Source organism: Crocodylus porosus, unplaced genomic scaffold (genome assembly GCF_001723895.1).
Source record: "Crocodylus porosus isolate Cpor-Errol unplaced genomic scaffold, CroPor_comp1, whole genome shotgun sequence".
NCBI lineage: Eukaryota > Metazoa > Chordata > Crocodylia > Crocodylidae > Crocodylus > Crocodylus porosus.
This window is the reverse complement of record NW_017728943.1, coordinates 100,628,684-100,649,624: the sequence shown is the minus strand read 5'-3', so window position 1 is coordinate 100,649,624 and position 20,941 is coordinate 100,628,684. Positions and strand designations below refer to the sequence as shown.

The 20,941-nt window shown below is 42.1% G+C and overlaps 1 protein-coding gene and 1 long non-coding RNA gene across 2 annotated transcripts in view; both read right to left on the bottom strand.

Annotated features, from left to right (window-relative positions):
* LOC109319989 overlaps positions 1-1,819 on the bottom strand; it is a 20,135-nt gene extending 18,316 nt beyond the window's left edge. The window contains exon 1 of the long non-coding RNA XR_002103693.1: positions 1,809-1,819. This is a non-coding gene — a long non-coding RNA (uncharacterized LOC109319989). The remainder of the gene's footprint in view (positions 1-1,808) is intronic.
* Positions 1,820-6,130: 4,311 nt separating this feature from the next.
* EGLN1 (egl-9 family hypoxia inducible factor 1) overlaps positions 6,131-20,941 on the bottom strand; it is a 48,224-nt gene continuing 33,413 nt past the window's right edge. Inside the window, exons 3-6 of the mRNA XM_019548619.1 lie at positions 18,968-19,087; positions 11,584-11,720; positions 9,789-9,856; positions 6,131-8,739 (exon numbers count right to left, since the gene is read on the bottom strand). Of these exons, the coding sequence (XP_019404164.1) occupies positions 8,675-8,739; positions 9,789-9,856; positions 11,584-11,720; positions 18,968-19,087 (390 nt within the window). The 3' untranslated portion in view covers positions 6,131-8,674. The remainder of the gene's footprint in view (positions 8,740-9,788; positions 9,857-11,583; positions 11,721-18,967; positions 19,088-20,941) is intronic.

The following is a 20,941-nucleotide window of genomic DNA, read 5'->3' as shown; positions in this document are numbered from 1 at the left end:
GGTCCATGCCCCTGACTGGGCAGAGCGGGAGGTCCCAGAGTCCTCCTTAGTCGCGGAGGGAGACGGTGCTCTCCCCTGCGGCTCCCGGGGGAGAAGGACCTGGCAGTAGGAGGAGTCTCTCTCCTGCTCGCAGTCCCTGATGGCACGCAGTCTCTGGACTGTGGCCTGGAGCTCCTCTAGCTGGCGCACCAGAGACCCCAGTAGGGAAGAAGAAAACTGTATAAAGTGAAACAAATATTTGCCTGAAATACGTAACATTTGAACCTTTCCTTCCCTTTTTTTTTTTTTAAACCCCATTTTAAATATAGTAATAAGAACTTTAAAATAAAAAAACAAATAAAATAAAGGAAATTTATACTGAGCAAACACAAGGGGGACCCACTTCCCTATCTTTGTTACCACTGGCTTATTTCCACACAGGGCTTGGCAAGAACACAAGCATTTAAGCATTCTCTCTATACAATAGACAGCGTAGGCAGTTAAGTTTGCTGAGTCATTAAGTAAAAATGATTAAGCAAAATACATCTTCGCAGTATTCTTCCTGCACTTGCATGAGCCTTATTTATACTGACTGGAGTATACATGTCTCAGTTAAGTCACAGCTTCCTTTTTGTTAAAACTATCCACCCACCTAGTATTAAGACTTTTCCTATACAGACACACATTTCATATCTGAATGAACAAGCCCACATTATGTTGCAACAGTTTTTTCCAAGTGATTTGGAGCTTTAAAACCTGAAAGCAGATATGTGACCACTCGTCTTCATAAGAATTCTTTTGTTGTATGTATGCATGTACATGTAGTACTGTGACTTTTTGCAGACAGCAACCTTGCCTATATTAGATACCCCAAAATCTATTCCCTCCCACCCCACGCTCATAATCATATTGAATCTAACACCCTGTTACTTTTTGTATTAGACAATTTATCACTCTACTCCTACAGCCCAGGCATTCAAAGGAACGAAACAGCAAAACTACACTATAGCTGTTGTATTTGAAACTTCAAGTTGCCATTGTACAAATATTTTTAAATGTTCTCTCTCAAAACATTATACATTACGATTTACTCAGCACCAGGCAATCTTAATCACTCTTTTTAAAAGAGCAACTGTACTATTACTCAGCTGTAGGATCTACCTTCCCTCTTACTCTCACATTTACTTTTTTTCTCTGCTAGTTAAACCCAACAGTCAAACTGAAATCTACTCTTTAATCATTTAAAATGGGTTCAGTGGTTACACCTGCTCTCAAATCCCTTGCCAATTTTTTTATAAATACTTTCATTCTTCAAAAATATTTTCTCTCCCCCTTGAGTCAAAGTGTTGCCAAACACACACAAGTCAACTTGAAAACCATTAATGTTCCATTAACAGCAGTCACAGGTTTTGACAACCTAGTCTTCAGGACTCTTTCCAGGGCTTTCTGAAGTCAAGAAAAAGGCTCCCTGCGATAGCACTAAATTGGACACCAACATGCCTATGCTCTAAACTTACCCTGCTTACAGCTTCTGTGATGCCCCTGATTACAGTGATACCTGTATCAGGACACTGTAACATTACTTTGCCATATGTAATATACTAATTTATGCAAACTAATTCACAGAGGGAGCAATGACTTGCCCTCCTGAATCTAGGATGCAGAATAGAGGGCAGTCTTCCTTATTTGTATTGAATTACACTACTGTTACGTTAAGCTGTGTGTTGATATCGGCGTTATTTCATTTCCATTTCCTCACATTTGGGTGTGGAAGTCAAATCTTTGTATTTAGTGGAATTAGGTACATACCTAAGTGAAGTCATATGGACAGCTGATCACTCCAAAAACAAACTAGCGAAGAAACTGGTCTGATCCTAACAAATATAGTACAATTATGGCAGAGTAGAAGGGTCCAAAAACAAAAGTGGGTCTCAGTCTCTAAGCTTGGGAAAATTTAGATTTAGATATAATTGGAGTGCACTGGGCTGGAAAAGTGGATTCAATTCAAAAGTTTTATCACATTCTTTTTTGATGCTGGACAGGTCATGTAATCCGTTTAACAAATGGGGCCACCACTGAATCTTGTCTAGTTAGATCGTCTCTTCAAGGGGTTCCCAAGCGTTTGTACAGCACCTAGCATGAGGTCCTGAGAGATCAGCCAGGACTACTGTAAGATCAATAGCAAAAGTTAGTACCTCCAAGAATATAGCATCATTAGAACTACTCTCTTTCCTAATAGCAAGGTTACATAGGAAGGCATGGTAGCTATAGCTAGGGTGAACATAATTTTAGAGAAATTCAGGATGGGGTAAGGAAATCTAGAATGGGGGCATGTGCATGCACGCATGCCCTCCTCCATGTCTCTGTACCCCCCTCCCCACATGGGTGCACACATGCACAACCCCTGCAGCTCCCAGAACCCCTGATGGCAGAACAGGGCAGGGCAGGGTGGAGGACCATAGCCAGGTTCTGTCCCTGACACAGAGTGGACCTGGCTGGGACCAGTCTTTATGTGACACCGCCTCAGCTCTGCCAATCTGTGTTGCATGGCCACATGGTGCCACCCCTTTGCTGCTGGCAGCTGCCTGAGGCCACTACAGAGATCCTGGGCCTCAGCAGCTGCATGGCGCTGGGCTGCTGGTGATAGGGAGAAGGCTGTGTGGCGCAGGCTGGCAGAGTCCAGGGGGTGCTGCACAGGAGATGCTTCCAGCTGGGTCCAGCCTCTGTGCACAAGGGATGGAGCCCAGCTGCAGGCCTCTGCACTGTCACCATCCTGGCTTGCACCACATAGGTCCCTGAACCCCAGCCCCATCTCTCAGTTCACCCTACCCCAGCCAATCCTCTCCCCAGGCAGGAGGACCAGTGCTCTGCCCAGCCAACTCCCCACCTCCAGCCACTGCTCAGAAGGAGCTGGGCTGGGCAGTGCAGGCAGGGTGGTGCCAATCCAAGATACTTGCTTCAATTCTCATCAACAGGCTGGGACTGCCTACAAAATCTGAGACCGTCTCAGCCAAACTGGGACATATGGTCAGTCTATGTATAGCTTATTCATCAAAACAATTTACATTTGCTCTATTATTCTAGAGGATTTATTTTTTAAGTCTGATTTAACAGTAAAAAAAGGAGAAAGAAAATGAAAGTCTTGATCAGATAGTAACTTGAGTTAGTAACTTTATCAGCCTTCCAAGTGATCAAGAAAAAGTCTCTTAAAAAGCCTCGCCCCTCCCAGCCACTCCAGTTGCAGAACTATTTCTCAGCCCCTCATTGTGAGGTTGAGGGTCTCTTTGTTGGGTGGGGTTATTAGAGCTCCCTGAATCTTATACCACCAAAAGGCACAAGAGTACCAGGTACATTCGAATGATCACCTCATGCCCAAGAGAAAAAGCAGGCTGGTGCTGAGTAGATGAGAGCAAAGGCCAAAAAACCAAGAGTGCATTGGGACAGGCAGGCCTCCCCTGGCAGGAAAGAGTGGGTTAGCTCAGAGGTACGATTGTCACCTTTCACACAACATAGATCTCAAAGGCCAAACAAAGTCACAGCCACATTTTTCAGGTCACAACTGCTGTACAATGAACTGAGCTGCCTCTGTGATCACTAATCAGAGGAGCTTCTCTTATTGTACTTGAAGTTGTGTGTAACAGCAGTTCACCTGCAGTTTTCTTTCACAAACTTCAGCTTTGAATAAAAAGCCACCTACTTTGCTGAGGCAAATAGGAATTCAAATGCTTTATTTATATAGAAATTAAGTAAAAAAGGGGCAAGAGGTTAGCTATGCACCATAAACAAGATTCCTTAAACCACACCCCCAAGGTTTATAATTAATACCCACAGTAGAGCTCTATACTGGAGAGGGTGAACTAAAACACTACTGAGGTTTTGGGAACAGTGAGAAATGAGGAAATTAAAAACAAAACAAAATAAATTTGTTTTTCTATCACTTCAGGGTATTGACCTGCTCCCTCCCCTACCACTCCCCCAAGATTATTTCTGTAGATTATTTCTGTACTTTCATGCAATGTTGCTCTTGAAGGAAAGGCACTAGACTAGGCAAAGAATCCATCATCATCTGGTATCAAAATTATACAGAAATTAAATTCCAGGGAAGTGGGGGGAAAGAGTCATGCCATGCACATTTTTCAGACTAGAGCCAGACAGCAGATCCCAATCAGCACCATGAATTTACTAGAAATATTTGTTGCAGAACTCAAACAAAAGAAGTTAATTTATGCATGAAAATCAGTAAACTCCCAGAACATTAGAACATACACAAGTGTTATAAGAAACTCTTGGCAAAATAAGTTTGCTTCATTGTACAAACAGAACTCTTCTGTTTTGGCTCAATTACTGCATTAATAGGAAATTTTTCCTTCCTTTTTTTTTTTTTTAAATGATATTACACACTTTCTTACCATGTAAGTTTATTGGATGGTATAACAGAACAATGTCCTCTCTCTCATTCAAGTTCTGGTTCCTAAATTATTGTATTACCACTGTAATACAGGCAACCCCTGCTTAGTGCTCCTAACTGGTTCTTGAAAAACCAAGCATTAAGCGAAACCAAAAGTATCTGACAATCCAAGATGGTGACCAGAAGTGTTTTTAATGACTCAAGATGGTGACTGCGAGCTTTATAATGAAACTTGCTGAGCGCTAAGTGGAATCAGGTATCAAAATAAAATGAGTGTTATAGTTAAATAGCGCTAAGTGAAACAGCATTAAGTGGGGGTTGCCTGTACAATATAAATAGATGGTGTTTCTAAAGGAAATTTAGAAAGACAAGGGGGAGAAGAAAAAAGAAAAAAAAAAATCAAGCTTAATCCCCAGAAACACTAGATTCAAATGCAGACCAGAGTGAAGGTTGTGTAGGTGCCTGTGACTGGGTTTGAATGTGATTTATTTGTGAACATTTACACCATATTTCCCTAGTCTTCGCTGTTTTGAATTTGGGTTTCTGCTATAGTGAACTCAGTTGTACTTCACAAAGACTGTGACTGTTAAAACAGCGTTTTTTTCCCACTCTGATTTCAAGGTACTAGGTACAACACTTATATGAGGCTTTTTCACTCTCCTGATCACAAACTGGTCCAGTCCCTAGACTAAAGACAGGACAACCTGAAGTTATGACTGCCCCTCAGCCATCTTTCAGCATTTCTATTTGAAAGTGCTCTGAGCCAAACCCCTCCCAGATTTACACATGGTTTGCCTTCAAGTAAAGCCCAGAGATACTTCTCACCTTTCTCGATGCACTGTGTGACATCCACAAGCCATATTTGAAGCCTGAACATCATGGTTATCTCTACAATAAGATCATCCATCATAAACATTACAATTTGAAACTGCCAAGAGGCCTTTTTAAAAAAAATAATTATTCATACTGAAAAAGGTTGCATGCCAGTTACCTGTCCCAGATATAAAAGGGCAAATCTCAGTCCGGAGGTGGTCTGCACAAATAAAGTGATGGAGCCCTTTGCTTTGGCATTAAATATGCTGATAAGAAAAAACTGAACCTAGACCTTAAATGCTGGAAGCTGCAAGTGAGAAAGGAATAAAGATAAAAACAAAAACAAAAAAAAAAACCCCACCCTGGTTATACCCTGTTCACTCTCCCTTTCAGCATCCAGTCTCTGCCACTGTGAAACACAGGAAACTGGGCAAGACAGATCTATGGCCTGACCCAGTAAATGGCAATCCTTATGTTCTTATAAGGAAGTCCCAACAGCAGGTATGAAGGTTTGGAGAATACCATTTGTACCCTGCATAGACTGGCATTTAAGGGTGACCTGCATTATCATGTTTCTGCTGCTCTCAGGAGGTCAAAAATTCAGTACAGGCTGTGCAAAAAGCAAATGGAGCAACTACTAAGGAACTAAACTGTGTCACAGTGAGGCTTTTTTTTTGCACCAGTGTGGCCACAACACCAACCTCCCTCCATTGTACTGGTATAAAACAAGATTGCCACAAAACTGCAAGTCACCCACAAACAGTCTAGAAATTGACATCCAGGTTCCCCACTCAACCTCTTTTTAAAAACAGAAATCACGCCCAGATGTGCTAAACAGATGCACATCTCCCCCTCACTTTATCAGATTATAAATTAGTCACTGTGGAATAGGCTTTAAAAAGTTACACAATTACAAATAACCACACCACATTGTTTTCAAGAACCTTTATACATCTTTTTAATTAGATTAGCTTTACAAGCAACTTGAGAGCTCTTTCATAAGGAACACTGCTTTCAAATTACACAACTTTATAGGCAATCTGTAAATGAATCCTGAATTTCTCTGCCTGCTATAGATAAAGGTCTCGTATTTTACAGCTGGCTAATGTCATGAATAAAAATAGCATTATGAAGCTTTATCTTTAACCAGGACTAACACACATACAGATCATAAGACAGTTTAAAAAACAGTTTTAAACGAGGACCTGCTGGGTAACAGTGAAGACTGAAGATGCAACTGACATGAAATGAACAGTATCTAAAAAGAAATGGCTGACCTGATTTGATGACCCTTTTGTAATGATTAAAAAAACCAGAACAGAATGGAACACAGATGGAGCAAAAAAGTTAAGCACTTTTTTTTAACCTGTCTGGCAAGCACAAACCTACACAGTGATTAGAATTTGATACTCTGCATAACCACAGTAGTACAAGCTTGAATTACAGAGGGACTGAAATGAAAAATTTAAAGGCTTACACTGTACATTTCTGAAACAAAACCCAACCAAACTTCTGGTAAATTATATAAAAAGCATGTAAAAGAAGTGGTGGCTTTTTTTTGTTTGTTTTTTAATGTGGCCTAATGCAGTGCATTGCACTGCAGACCAGACAGTAAAAAGATTTGCACTCCTTGGTCAGGCTGGCAGAGGCACTTACAGTTGAGGTGTCCCGTCTGATTTTTCTGGGAAGAAAGGAGGAAAGAGGAAACAAAACTGCAAAGGCTGAGAACTAATAAAAGGTTGAACAAAACTGGAATTTTGCTGCAAGTTCTCTTAAGTGATATCACAATACTGAATTTTTCCCCCTTCTGTCAGTTTGTCACTAAACGTAATTAGCTTTTTCATGTTTTACATGAACAATAGCAATCCTTTTAATAAAAATTACTGAGCTTTCCATAGAAAAGTTCTCTAATTGAATACAAACTATACAGATGCCAAAATTGTCACAAGTTTTAATATATACAGAAATATTTCTGTACACTCACATTGTTCTGGCTAAGTAAGAAAACAAAAGATAGGCAGAAGAACTGAAGTGGGTGAGCCGAAAGACCCAAGAGTCTTGTCATTTTGAATGCTGCCCTTTAGATTTTGCTTTTTCTTCTCAGGCTTTTAAGCTCAGGAACAATCTGAGTTTGGAACATCCATCCCTTAAAAGTAAAATTTTCAAAGGTTTTGGATGTCATTTTTATTTTGTAAAGTCCCTTCTCAATTTACAAAAAAAGAAAAAGAGGATTTATTTCCCTGTCTGCATTCATTAGTACTGATCACAGAGTAACACTAGCTTTTTTGGGGAAATTCTTCAGTAGAGTGACAACCTAAAGATGTATTACAAATGAAGCCCATGGTGATACACTTCAGCTGCAGTGTACTGAATGTTTTCTTGATATGGAGAAGATCAAGGTGCCAACCTGCAGATCAAATGGGATACTAACACTGAGAAAGAAAAAGCCTGTGAACATTAACATTCTATTAAGTTGTGTACTAGGGGAGGAAGGGAGAACGGAAAAGGAGAAGACTTAAAAAGGGAAAAAGGTGGAAATTTCTTGTCAAGTACATAAGGTTTTGGGTACCCCTAAAAGCCTAGGAAAGCCCTTGTATATATCCTAGGAACTCAATGGTATTTACCAGGTCCCCAAAGTTAGAAGACAGCATGGATAGTTTCAAGCTCACTTAGTGCCAGTCACTTAGAGAGAGAGCGGGAGGCAAGAGAACCCTTCCCCTCTGTGGATTTAACATACAAAACCATGAATAAGAAATTACTAACAGCAAAACAGATTTGCTTCTGTTAATGAGTCTCGCAGAGGACTGTCAAAACAATACAGCAGCAATTGTTAAAAGTTCAAATTAGTGTAAGATATGAATATGAATATAAAAACAATCAGGTTTCTAGCTGGTAAGTAAAGTGCTCCTTTTCTGACTTTAGGTGTAAAGAAAATTAAAGTGATCCTCACTTACTGGCAATTTTTAATATTAAATTAGGTTTTTCATGGCAGAAGAGAACAGTATGAACAGTTTTACAAAAATAGATTGATGATATTTTGGAGAACATTGTATTTTTACTCAATTTTGATAAACTGTACCTGGTCATACAAAAATTACCCAAAATTCAAACCTTTACCATATAAAAAAAGGGAGATGAATTGGATTCAGCTGGATGACAGGTCTGGCAAAATATAAGAATGGACAAATTCTATGTAGGGCACTTATTTCATGTCCAGGTGTGTATAGGCTGTTTCTTGTTGATTGCTTATTCTCTTTGTATAAGCAGTCACAGGTCTGGAGTCACAATCACATAGTACAATGCTTCAACAGTCAAAAATCTTCTATTTGATGCAACATTGAAACACTGCTTCCTTATTAAAATGTTATTTTGTTGTTGATTTTTCTTTATCCCATTATTCACATTCAAAAGTTAATAGATAGCTTCAAGGTTTATTGGGGAAGAGTAGCAAGGGAAGTTGCTAGATCAAAGGCTTTATAAAACATCTTTCCCAATTGAGTCAGAAGGTTTATTAAGTTCGACCCTCACACCTTTTTCACCTGTGGAAAGATAAGAGCAACACCACAATGGTTAAGCTTTTCACAAAGTATGATCTGCAACCCCACCTCCTCACAACTTCCTTAGCTGCCAACTGTAGCCCACTCCCCCCATGGTAGACTGCCACTAGTGAGGGGAACTTTGCAGCTAGCAATGGTTTAGTTGTTCAGGGCAGGCATTCCAATTTCTGCATTCCCTGCAAATCAGAAGCCTAGAGCAGAAGAGCTGAACTCCTATTCTTGCTTTAGGAATGTGAGGAAGTCACCAACTGCACCAGGAGAAACAGAGGTTATATGTAGTCTTTGCAGATTCTGCTTGTATTTAAAATCTAAATAACAATTCCCACCAATTCTGCAAAAGTTAGACAGGACATGGGCTTGCTCAGCTCCTCGTGGGGTATTAAAAAAAAATCATCATCATAAAGTCAGATTTCAATTAGGTTACTGAGACTCAGGCTCTATAGCTATACATAGAAAAAGAATTCTGCTCCATCTTTAATGTAAGCCACAAATTACTTCTTACCAATTTCAGGCATCACAGCTGGCCTAAGTTACACCTCCTAATAAAGCTTACTCATCTGAGCAGGAAAATTAAATCAACTTCCTCTTTTGGGGTTAAGCCACAAGAGGAAGGCAGATGTTAGCAGTGCAAGATTGGAAACAGAGGAAGTGCCTCAATTCTTTAATACCATTTTTTATTTTAGCCTTTGTTTTTCAAAAAGCACTCCGTTCAAACAGACATACTCAAGTCCCATCCAAAGTTAAATCATATTCTAATCTTAGGTACTTATTCTCCACTTCTGTAAAACCTGCTAATCCAATGTACTTATCCTGCAAACACACCTGCTGAGTATTATGGAACCAGGGAGAAGCATTCTCACCTTTTTACGGGGAGACTGTAACTTGCCTGAGGCCTCTAGTGAAGCATGCAGACCTAGAGCAGGGAACAGAATCTTGACTATTCAAGGTAAGTCCCCTCTCTTGTGCCTCAGGTAAGACCATTTAGATATATTCTTTCAGAAGATCAACAAACAATACATAGAAACAATTACCTGTTAGATATTTTACTTTAGCTCGTGCTCTTTCATCTGCATCAAAATACCACACTGTTATTGCGTACCTGTAAACAAGTACAAAGAAAAGAAGTGAATTGCTTGCAAAATTGGGTGGTGGCAGCGGGGGAGGGGTGCTACAGCCCATTTCATAAAGGTCATCCAATTCATTTCAGTCAGTCTAGTTTAATAAAAAGATGGCATTTTATGGAGGTTCAGGGGAGTGTACATTTTCTCTATTAACATACTATTCATCCAAAGAGAATTGCCACCTGAAAGAAGACCAAGTTGGTTTGCCACTGGTGCTATAAAATGTGCATCTTTTTAGTAACTACAGTAAGATTATTTCCCAGAAACAATGCCTTACAGACTCAGGCCATAGCACACAGACTGTAATCACATATTTCCTAAACTAAGCAGAGTCAAGTTATACTGTAGGAAGTCATGTCAGCAATTCACTAGGAGGAGAGAATGAACTGTCCTTCTTCCAGAGACACGCTTCTTCTCTGTATGCTGTAGATCTTACATAGCAAGTATTATGCAACATACAAAGACTGTTTTGGGTAATATCTTTTATTGAACCAACTGTACGGTTGGAATGAAGAATGCATTGCATTTGAAAGCTTGCCTACCTCTATCAGGTCTGGATGCTTTCGAAAACTTGTTTAACTTTATCCCAACCATAACCATAGCTGATCCAATAAAAGATACTACCCAAAAAAGTCTTTGCCTCTTGCATAATTTCTGGACCATCATGGCTACAACATCACTTTAACAGTACTGTAAGCAAGTGTTAGGCACTAGAGAAGTACTTTAATAGTTTCAGTAGATGGCACTCTGTCCTCTGAATCCATATCCCAAAGTACTAACTGGAGAGCATATAGCTTTGAAGCACTACAAACAGGAGGCCCCAACTTCATATACTTAAAGATCCCATGCTACATTTTTGTAAAGATAGCACTGTTAACTCAATGCTTTTACTAAATTCCAGTTTAGTTCATTACACTGCCCAGTCAAAACCCCATGAAGTTCTTGTCTTTAGAACTGCCATTCAGTACAGCTATATACTGTTAAACAGCTCATTTGTTCCATCTACAAGGAACTGATTGCCGTAAAACAAACTTTGCAGACTGCCATGACTGCAAATATAAATGTTGTAGATTGCTAACAGCCACCTCCACAGCAGCAGCTGATCACATTGCTGTAAAATTACCACGCAGTGGTAGCTAGGGGCACTGAGCTGCCCTGCTATGACTCTGTAAAGAGTGGAAGGGAAATTTGCTGGGGCTACCCAATGTCAAACATATAATGATAAACTAGGACAGAGGAGAAGATTTAATGCAAAGCTTACTATAATAAGCCCTAACACAAAGCCCACTACAGTCACTGGGAGGACACCCTTGACTAAAATAGGCTCTATATTGGGCCCTATGTGTTCCTAATCCAGCTTTATGAAATTTAAGTTGCCACAGGCATCTCATGTCAAGTTTTCATGTACAGGAGAAAACAAAAGGAAGAAATCCTTAGGAGAATTTATGAATAACTAGATTTCAATTTCTCATCTCTTAGAAGTCAGCCACGAAGGCGCACTCTGACACCAAAGATGAGAAATACTTCTGCAAAAAACTGATATTTAAGCAGATGATGCTTAAACAAAAAAAAAAAAAAAAAAAAAAAAAAAAAAAATCAAGCCATACTGTATTATTTTTCCTTTTGCTACTTGTTTTTATCATGTGTTCTTTTCCTTATAAAGATGTTGTCAAATAGCTGCATTTATTAATTTCACTCATCTTACCTTGTAGCAAATGCAGGCTGCACTTCATGAGGGTTGCGACGGTCAGACCAGAAGAACAGCAGTCTATCAAATTTGGGTTCAATATCAGCAAACTGAGCTTTGCCTTCTGGAAATATTCGAAGAATACCTCCACTTACCTAAAAGATAATTTAAAAGTCAAGTACCTGACCTAATCTACCTTTGTAGATTAATAAATGTTGAAGACATGCATTTACAATAATACATTTCCAAGTATTCAAAATTAAGATTTCAGCGGGCACATCTACTCATTCATTAATAGTTAACTAACTTAATATGCTGTAATCACTGCTACTATGCATCATCACAGATGAACTATTTTTTTGTGATGCTACTGTGCATTAGACAATCTACTGCACATTAGTATGGGCTTTGCCCGCCATGCTAATGCAGAGTGAAATTAATCTTTTGCCCATTAAGCATCTCACGTAGATGTGCCCCAGTAAGCGGCAAAGAATTTGAGGAATAAACTGGGTGCCTATGGATTCATCATGCTTTACTTTTAACTAATTTAATATTTTGCTCTTACATAACACTTTTCATCCAGTGATTTCAAAGTGATTAAAAAGTATTAAATTTACCCATTATTTGTTTTATAAGCAGCTTTTAAAAAAGAAAACACCTTACCCATTTGAAGATTGGGCAAAGTAAAACAGATGCTGTGGTAACCAACAGTGAACAGCAAATTAACACATCCCAAAATAGCACATAGCAGGCAGGGGTCAGCAAGCTATGGCCCATGGACAGGGTCTCCAGCTGTCTGGAAATTTATGGATGACCAGTTAAAGAAAAGACAAGGAACCTAAAAATCGCCTGTCCATAAAAATAATTGAGTCTCCGCAAAAACACAAAGTCCAGAGCTCATTTCAAGAGTCAATACCTAAATGAAGCTACATTCAGACAGAATGGGACAGAATGGGAATGGCACCCTGCAGTGAATTATGTCAGGGTTTTCTGGCTCCCTGGAGACACTAGTTCCTTGGGGCCTCAATGGAGCTGTACAGCTGGGAGGGGACTGATAAAAAAAGTGTTATCAGTAAAAAAGTTTAGTGACTGTCAGTAAAAAAAAGTTACAATAATTCCTGGGTTGACAGAACCTGCCAGAGCCCTGGCTCCAGTGTAGGGGGAGCTGTCCTTGTGGCCCTACTGCGGTCAGCTGCCTGGGGCTCTAGCAGAGGGGATGCTGTCCCTGCACCTCATCTCAGTGAATTGCCTGGGACTCTGGCAAAGGGAAGCTCTGTTTGTGCAGAGCTGCAATCAGGCAGTAGGTGCTCTGGTAGAGAAGGGCTTTTGCCATGTCATGCTGTAACTGAGTAATGGCAGCAGTTGGGTCCTAATGTCTGCCTGTCTCTGCCTTGAGCTGGGTTATTCTGGTGCCCCCACTGGAAAGCATTGCCAACACCTGGCATAAAGTTTTACTACTAAGACTCACTAGATTTTAAAATACTGAAAAATCAAAACACCCCAACAAAATCCACACTTTTACTGCAGAGTCACTGCTCTCTTCCCCCCACCTCAATCTGATTCCAGACTTTCAGACGTGGACAAGCATGTGCCACCAAAAAAAGGATATTAAATACACATACAAACCTTCTCAATATGCTATTCCTGAATTTGTCACCCCCTTCACCAGCTTGGACCATAGCAGATAACATAACTACTCATTTTCTAGCCACATATAGCCACGGTAGCTTTTTTAGTATTCGTGTCAATCTGTTACCTCCTCAAAAACTGTGCTGTTTTCCAGTTGAACTAATTAAAAGACATTGACTTTAAAGATAAATAAAAGCAGCAAGGAAAAAACTTTTACTTATCTTCCCATAGAAAGGTTGGCCATCTTTGTTTATCTTTGCAAATCAACGTAATAGTTGCTATATATAGCTCTACACTAAATCAGAGTCTTTTGCTAAGCAAGAGGAAATCACCTCTGCACATTTACTTAAAAAGCTCTATAGATTGACTATATTTTTAATTTAGATTCTAAATTTTTTTTTTACAGTTTATTACTTTCTTTGAACATAAAAGTGACATTCATTTTTCTGGATTTTTTTTTTATTATTCTACACAGCAACAGAGCTGTATATGAAAGGAAATTGAAATTCAATTTAATTATGCTGCTCTGGGGCATTTTAAAAACAAACAGTTATAGAAACCTGCCTATAGTTGGAAGGACACTATCATGTTAAATCAAACTAGGATTTTACTTTTTAAATGCAATACGAATCCTGCCATTTCAATACAGAATTTAAAAGAACAAGATTTGAGGGCTACCTGACCTGAAACTAGGTCAAACCATTTTGACTTGGTTTTCAGATCTCCAAACTGTATAAAGTAGACTAATTAGCACCACAAGGCTGTTTTGAGAAACAGTCATTTAACTACACCCAGACAACATAAAAAGGATGGTTACTTAATTTACCTGCAGCCCATCAAGTGCAAAAAATCTGCGAACTAGAGCCAATTGGCTGATATTCTTCCATAATTTAGTACCTCTCACCTTTTAAGTTGGTAAACAATGGAAATGTACGGACTGATTCATCATATGACTTTTAGCTAATCAAAAGTGAATTTTTCTTCTATATATAACCTTAACTTGATAACCTTGGCATAACTGATTGCTCAGTCCTTAATCTCCCTGCAATGCAAGCATTAAAAATCTCAATTCACATTAATTGGTTTTGTATTTCATTCACCTATACCGACTCAAGCTTGATGATCAACAATATAAAAGTGTCACGTGCATCAACAGTCAGTGTGGTAGAGGTGATATCTTTTATTAAGCCAACTAGACAGTTGCAAACAATTTTCTTCTGTATTTGCAAGCTTTAGAGCACATGTGCCCTTCCTCAGGCATAGGAGAATGCAAAGTTTCTCCTAGGTAGAAATGAAAATTCATATTGTACAGGGCACATGTGCCCAAAAGCTTGCAAATAAGGAACATAATTGTTTGCAACGATTTAGTTGGTCTACTAAAAAGATATTGCCTCTATCACATGGATTGCTTGTACTTTTAGACAAGCAGTGCAAACTTCAACAACAGCAACAAAAAACCTTAAAGTCCCTATAGTTGCAAAGAAACCTTTCCAAACATGATCAAGTCTACTGGAATCCACAAACAGAAACAAGGTCATCTGCCCTGTCCTCTTTGATGGTAATTTCAGTCTAAAATCTGATTCACGATGTTATTAGGAGCAACACGGTCTAGTCTTCTCTCCTTGCTGCTGCCCATTTAATTAAAAACATCCAAGAAATGTCTTTATTTAGTATGGCTGGATAAAGACACAGGAAAGAAAAAGAGAGATTAGCTCAGCTCACCCGTTTTCCTTTATGTATAGAACGATGTTCATTACCATATTTCTTTTACAGGGAAGTGCAGTCAGGGACATATCCACTGGCACCTCTAAGCCAATGATGGTAGAACCAGGGAGAGTATGACAGAGATAGATCACTCTAGATATACCATGTTCACAGCTGTACTTCTAAAGCAGGGATGTCAACCAGATGGTCTAAGGCATAGTTTCTCAACCCGTGGGACACATTCTCCTGGGGGTATATGAGACACAGGCAGGGAGTATGCGGGCACTGAAACCCCCCCGCCGCTACTGGGTTCATGTCTGGCCACTCACCATCCCCTCCCCCCTGAAGCTGGCCACAGGCTGCTGCAGGACGGGGAGGGCAGGCACACAGATACCCATGCACTGCCTGCTGACCCAGTCACAGGCAGGTAAGTTTCTTTCTTTATCCTGCCTAGGCTTGGAGTGGGGGGGTGGACTGAGACCCTCACAGTGCAGGAGAGAGTGAAGTAGGACCAGGACGCTGCCCCACTCCCCCCTGCCCCACTACCTGGCCCGCCCGGGGCCCAGCTCACTGCAGCCTGGGGCTGGCGGCAGCACTGGCCTCTTCTTGGGGTGAGCTATGGCAAAGGGAGGAGGACTGCTGCCACCCCAATATTCACCATAGCCCTCCCCCACCCTGCCCCCCAGTGCCACTGCCGAATGCCAGGAAAAGCCCAGTGCTGCTGTCAGACTCCACCTGTAGCCAGCCTGGGCTCCAGGCAGCCGCAGCAGGCAGGCTGCAAACAGCTGCACCAGGCTCCACAGCCCTGACATCATCTCCATGCTGGCGATGACTGCACACGCACCTCAGAATAGGGAGTGGGGATAGGGTCTGAGGCAGCGCAACCCTTCCCCACTCTCTGCTCTGAGGCATGCATGCAGTCACTGGTATGGAGCAGATGCTGTTGCTGCAGAGCCCAATGCAGCTGTTTGCAGCCTGCCTGCTGCAGCTGCCCAGAGCCCAGGCTGGCTACAGGCAAGGGCTGGCAGCAGCACAGGGCTTTTCTGGGCTGTGCTGCCTCAGACTGCACTTCTAGGTGCACAATGCCAGAGCTGCCTGGCTGCAGCCAGCCCAGGCTCTGGGCAGCTGCTGCCTACCATAGAGTCTGGGCTGCTCCCAGCAGGGCTTGCAGCCTCCCAGTTGCCTCCTGGGAACAGCTAGCAGCAGCTGCCTCCTTGTCTGTGCATCTCTCGCCCTCATTTCCTCTCTTTCTCTCCCCTTCCTCCTCTCAAAACTATGGCAAAAAATTTGGCACTCGGCACAGCACTTTAAATTCCCCAGTAATAATTTAGCAGTTCAGCCCTCCTAGATTTGGCAACATCACCTCTAGCTCAGGTACATACTTGAGTTGTGCATCCCTGATGTAAAAGGTGGGAACCTTACCCACACCACATTTCACAGACATTAGGGTTGGAAGGGACCTTGGAAGATCATTGAGTCCAGCCCCCTGCCCAAGGGGCAGGAAGTCAGCTGGAGCATAGGATCCCAGCAAGATCAGCATCCAAATTTCTCTTGAAGGCATTCAAGGTAGGTGCATGAACCACCTCCGGTGGCAGGCTATTCCAGACCTTGGGGGCTCAGACAGTGAAGAAATTCTTCCTTATGCCCAGCCTGATACAGGCTTGCTCGTGTTTATAATCATTCAACATTGTCATCCCTTGGGGTGCTCTGGTGAACAATCGTTCCCCCAGATCCTGGTGGTCACCCCGATAAACTTATAGGTGGCCATCAGATCGCCCCTCAGCCTGCGCAATTCCAGGCTAAAGAGTCCCATAGCTCTCAGCCTGTCATCATAAGGTCTGTTTTCCTGACCTCTGATCATGCGCATGGCTCTTCTCTGGACTCTCTCAAGCTTCTTCCTCATCTGTCATATCACATTTTTCCAACATATGGCATACATTAGTCTGTAGATATAAAATCCCCTGGAAAAATGAGTGTTGGGGTACTTATTAAATTTTTCAGAAGTTAGCAGGTACTTGCTACTTAAATGGTTGAGCAACACTGGTCTAAGAGCCAGATCCTGCTCTATACAGCCCGCCAGACTACTGGCACAACATTGCAAGTTGCGGGGCATGGCTCTGCAAAATCCAGGGTCTGAAAGCCTTGGTAGAAATGGCAATTGGTGGTAGGAGGGCAAGAGAGGGATGACACAGGCACAGTCACCCTCTGGCAACTTCACCAGTCATCATTGCTGGGGTCCTATGTGCTCAGCTCCCAGCATGTGCCCAATGTAGGGGCTACAGCTGGAGCTGCTACCACAGTGCAGAGCACATGGCCGAGGTAGCTGTGTGCCCTGTGCCAGAGAAGGGACTGCTGCTGCTGCAGCAGGGGCCACAAGGTAACAACAGCTCCAGCTATGGCTCCAGCAGCATGCAGCAGGGGCTGGACCTGACATCTCTTTGTGCCCCAGGTTGGGGCTGGATCTGGCCTGCAGAGCCCTGTGGTCTGGATCCTGCCTGGGGCACATGGTGAGAGTTTGACACCCCTGCCCAAAAGCATCCACTCCTGCCACTATCAGAGACAGGATACTGGGCTACATGGACCAAAAATGTGACCCAGTATGGCACTTACCTTTGTTTTGGTTGTTTAAATGATGTCCCATTTTTCCCCCCACACCTCTGGGCTTTGCTCTTAGCCATGGAAAGTAACAAGCAGTAAGTGCAAGTATTATGACCATGTTACACTGCCGGAGTTGCCAGCACAGCTGTGTAAGTAGCATGAAACTAAAATTGCAGCTCTAGGTACATGGACAAACATACATTTTTAGCAGCTTCCAAAGGGAAAGGGAATCTGCTGCTTGGGAACGCACAAGGGCTGTTTGACCCTAGATAAAGCAAGGTTAAAGTTGGAGTGGTTTTTCTACAACTTGCAGGGCTACAGGCTCACAGCAAGCAACTGTTATGGCGTAACAGCTACTGCAGCAGCAGCTTCCTCTCCCCTTTGGAAACCACTATAAACGGCCATTTGTCCATGCCCTAATTGATCTATTCAGGAAATCCCCCTAGTGGAGATTTGGCTCAAATCAGTGCAAGTCTCTGCCAGAACAGCTTGTGCAATTTAGGGAGATGGTTTAACTATACCAGCAAATATAAGCCAATATAAGCACTCTCACCAGGGGCTTTACTGGTATAACTCTACTGGTAAAGCCTTTGCAGCAGTGGCTGGCCTGAAATAAACTACCATTTCAGGTGACAATTCCTCTTAGCAAGAAGAGTGAGGCTAGTAAAAAGAAATGGAAATACAAGGATGTTAGGAAGGCCTTTCACCTTTGTGCAACAGAGCTGTGTGTGCTCTTTCTCACTTCCTTCATTGTAACTTGTAAGCAGTACTGTGCATAAAAGTTAAAACCAGAATTAATTCTAAACACGTGACGCTGGACAGCATCCAATATCTTTACGCAAAATTGATTCCAGTGTACACTTACTGAAATAGCATCAAGAGGAGAGTGGCCTTTATGACATACTTGGCTTTCTCTCATGATTTGAAGAGTATTAGATTCCAGAAAGGAGATATTACAGGCTCCCAAAGTGAGGAAGATGGTAAGTCAACTTTTAGCTTCTGCCTTCCCAAATCCTCCTTAGGCAGAAGGGTTGTTTAAACAGTCTTTTTTTTTTTTTAAAGCAGCAACACAGGAAACAAAGTCGAAGCAAAGCATTTGCTTTTAGATGCATTTCTAAGATGACTTCTGCTCCCTCTCCTGTTATTTTTTTAATACTAATTGGGCACAAGAGCTGTTTGTTCCATTTATGTAATATTAGTCTCGTTAGTTACTTCCCCTCTAGCCCTCTAGAAAGCTCTGTTGGCATCCCTCAAAACCCACCAAAAAACCCACCAAAATTGGTGCTTGATATCTAGTACTTCTCACCTACAAATTTCAAATTACTTTAAGGTAAAGGATTTCAACAAATTTGAAGTGATATGAAGTATGTTTTGAACTTTAAGAGCCAGGAGCAGGAATCAACATGCATGTAACATGCACAATAGAACTTGCTCTAAAACCTTTTTTATTACAGGAAGAAAAATTACATACCTTGGCATCCCAGTCTTTATTAAGATAATATATACATGTCACACATCTTCCATCTCCATTTGGATTATCAACATGACGCACATATCCTGTTCCGTTGCCTGGATAACAAGCCACCATTGCCTGCAATCAGAAAAATCATATAAATAAGGTTATTTCTTCTGCCCAGGAAAACAGATTTCTACATCAATTTACCAGCCATTACTTCCCACTTACATCTGAATTTCTCAGAAGTTTTTCTGACTTTCAGCTCTCATTATGACTCTTCCAGCCAATCAATTCTGAAGCCAAAATCAGATTAATCCAAAAACGCCTACATGTGAAGTATGTTTACAGAAACCTTGTCAAAGCCTACAAAGTAATAGTTTTAAAAGTGCAACTGCTCCAATAGCGTCGTTTCTAGTTTACAGCCATAGAGTGTGGGGAGGGAGTCTATGAGAATGTGTGTTCTCTCCCACAGTAAAGAAACTAATTGCTTGAATAGCCATGATGAGGTATTGTTGTGTCAGGTAATTTCATTAAGTTCTTTTTATTTTACTGCATTGTATTCATTCCTAACAATTAGAATTTAAAGGGGAAAAAGACACTTTTTTGGTGCAAAGATGATAAAAACTTCAGAATGGACATACTTTTTTCAAACCTAACTGTAACAATTAACCTTGGGAGGTCCATTTTATCCTGCCACTGTTTTCTTTTGCCAATTTATTTCCCACCTTTAGGAAGGCTCTTAACTGATATATCTATGGAAACCAAATTTCAAGGATAGAAGAGATTCCCTTTATGTTCAGCTTCAAGAGTCTTGATTAAATCTGACCAATACAGCCTCAACATCAAGCTAAAACTTTCCAATACTCTACCTGCTTGACAACTTACTGGCTGCACCTACAAAAGAAAACTGAAACCTTAAGTCAGAGCTGTTCTGCCCAACTTCAGAGGGCCAGGGCCACATGCTGCCCTGTTTACAGGGCTAGTCACCCTGCAGGCTCCCAGGATCCCTACTTGTTACTGCCACATGAGCAATACAAACTCCTTGCTACCATCGCTGTAAGTAAAAAAAAGGCCTCTTCCTCCCACCCCACCACTACATAGTATAAGCAATCCCCCTGCATGCCACACAAGGCCACCTGCCACTGCACAAGTGGCCCAAGCCCACCATCCCATGCAAGCCCCTTACTGCTGCCATCTCACAGGCAAGCCCCCCTGCACTGTTCTTGTGGGTAGCAAGCCCCCCCACTGCCTCTACCCATGCTGCATAAGCCCTAGTGGCAAAGTACACAGACAGCAAAATGCACCCCCCCCCCCCGCAGGCTTACATACACAGCAAAGGCTACATTTTCATTTTTATTGCTTTTATCGTTGTAACAGGGATCAGTCTGTTTGGGGCTGATCTCAGCACAGCCTGCTCACCTGTTCTTGGGCTAACTGCCTGCCTTCTCGCCCGCCACGCCTTGATTAATTGATTAATAAGGTTGTTAATAAAGTGGGAGGCTACCCATTTTCTGACCCGCTGCTAAGGGGCTCTATCTGCAGGTCTATTCCTCCCCTACACCGCAGCCCAAGCCTTGCAGATGACCTCACAATGTTTTCATATGCGCCACTTTTATATGCGCCAGTCCCCCACGATGGGACCCAGAATCCTGCTGTAGGACCCCACGTGGGTTCCTCCCTTCAGGCAGACTCTGCCTCTGTCATACTGGGTCATATACTTCCCTGCCACCGGTTCCCCTTCGGGTGTGGTCCCCTCACTGGGACCTTCGGCTCATACTAGCCCTGGCCCACCCCAGGCCAGTTGGGACCCCTGGCTCTTGGGCGTCCCTCTTGGTGGGCCTCCTTGCCCTTCTGACCCTGCTGGTCCTGGCCCCTGCCTGGGCCAGTCAGGGGAAGCTCTGGCAGGCCTCGCTATATGACCCATACTCTTTCCCCAAGGTCTCCCTCTCTGGGTCCTCCGTCACAGACGTGGGGAGCTGGGGTACCTCA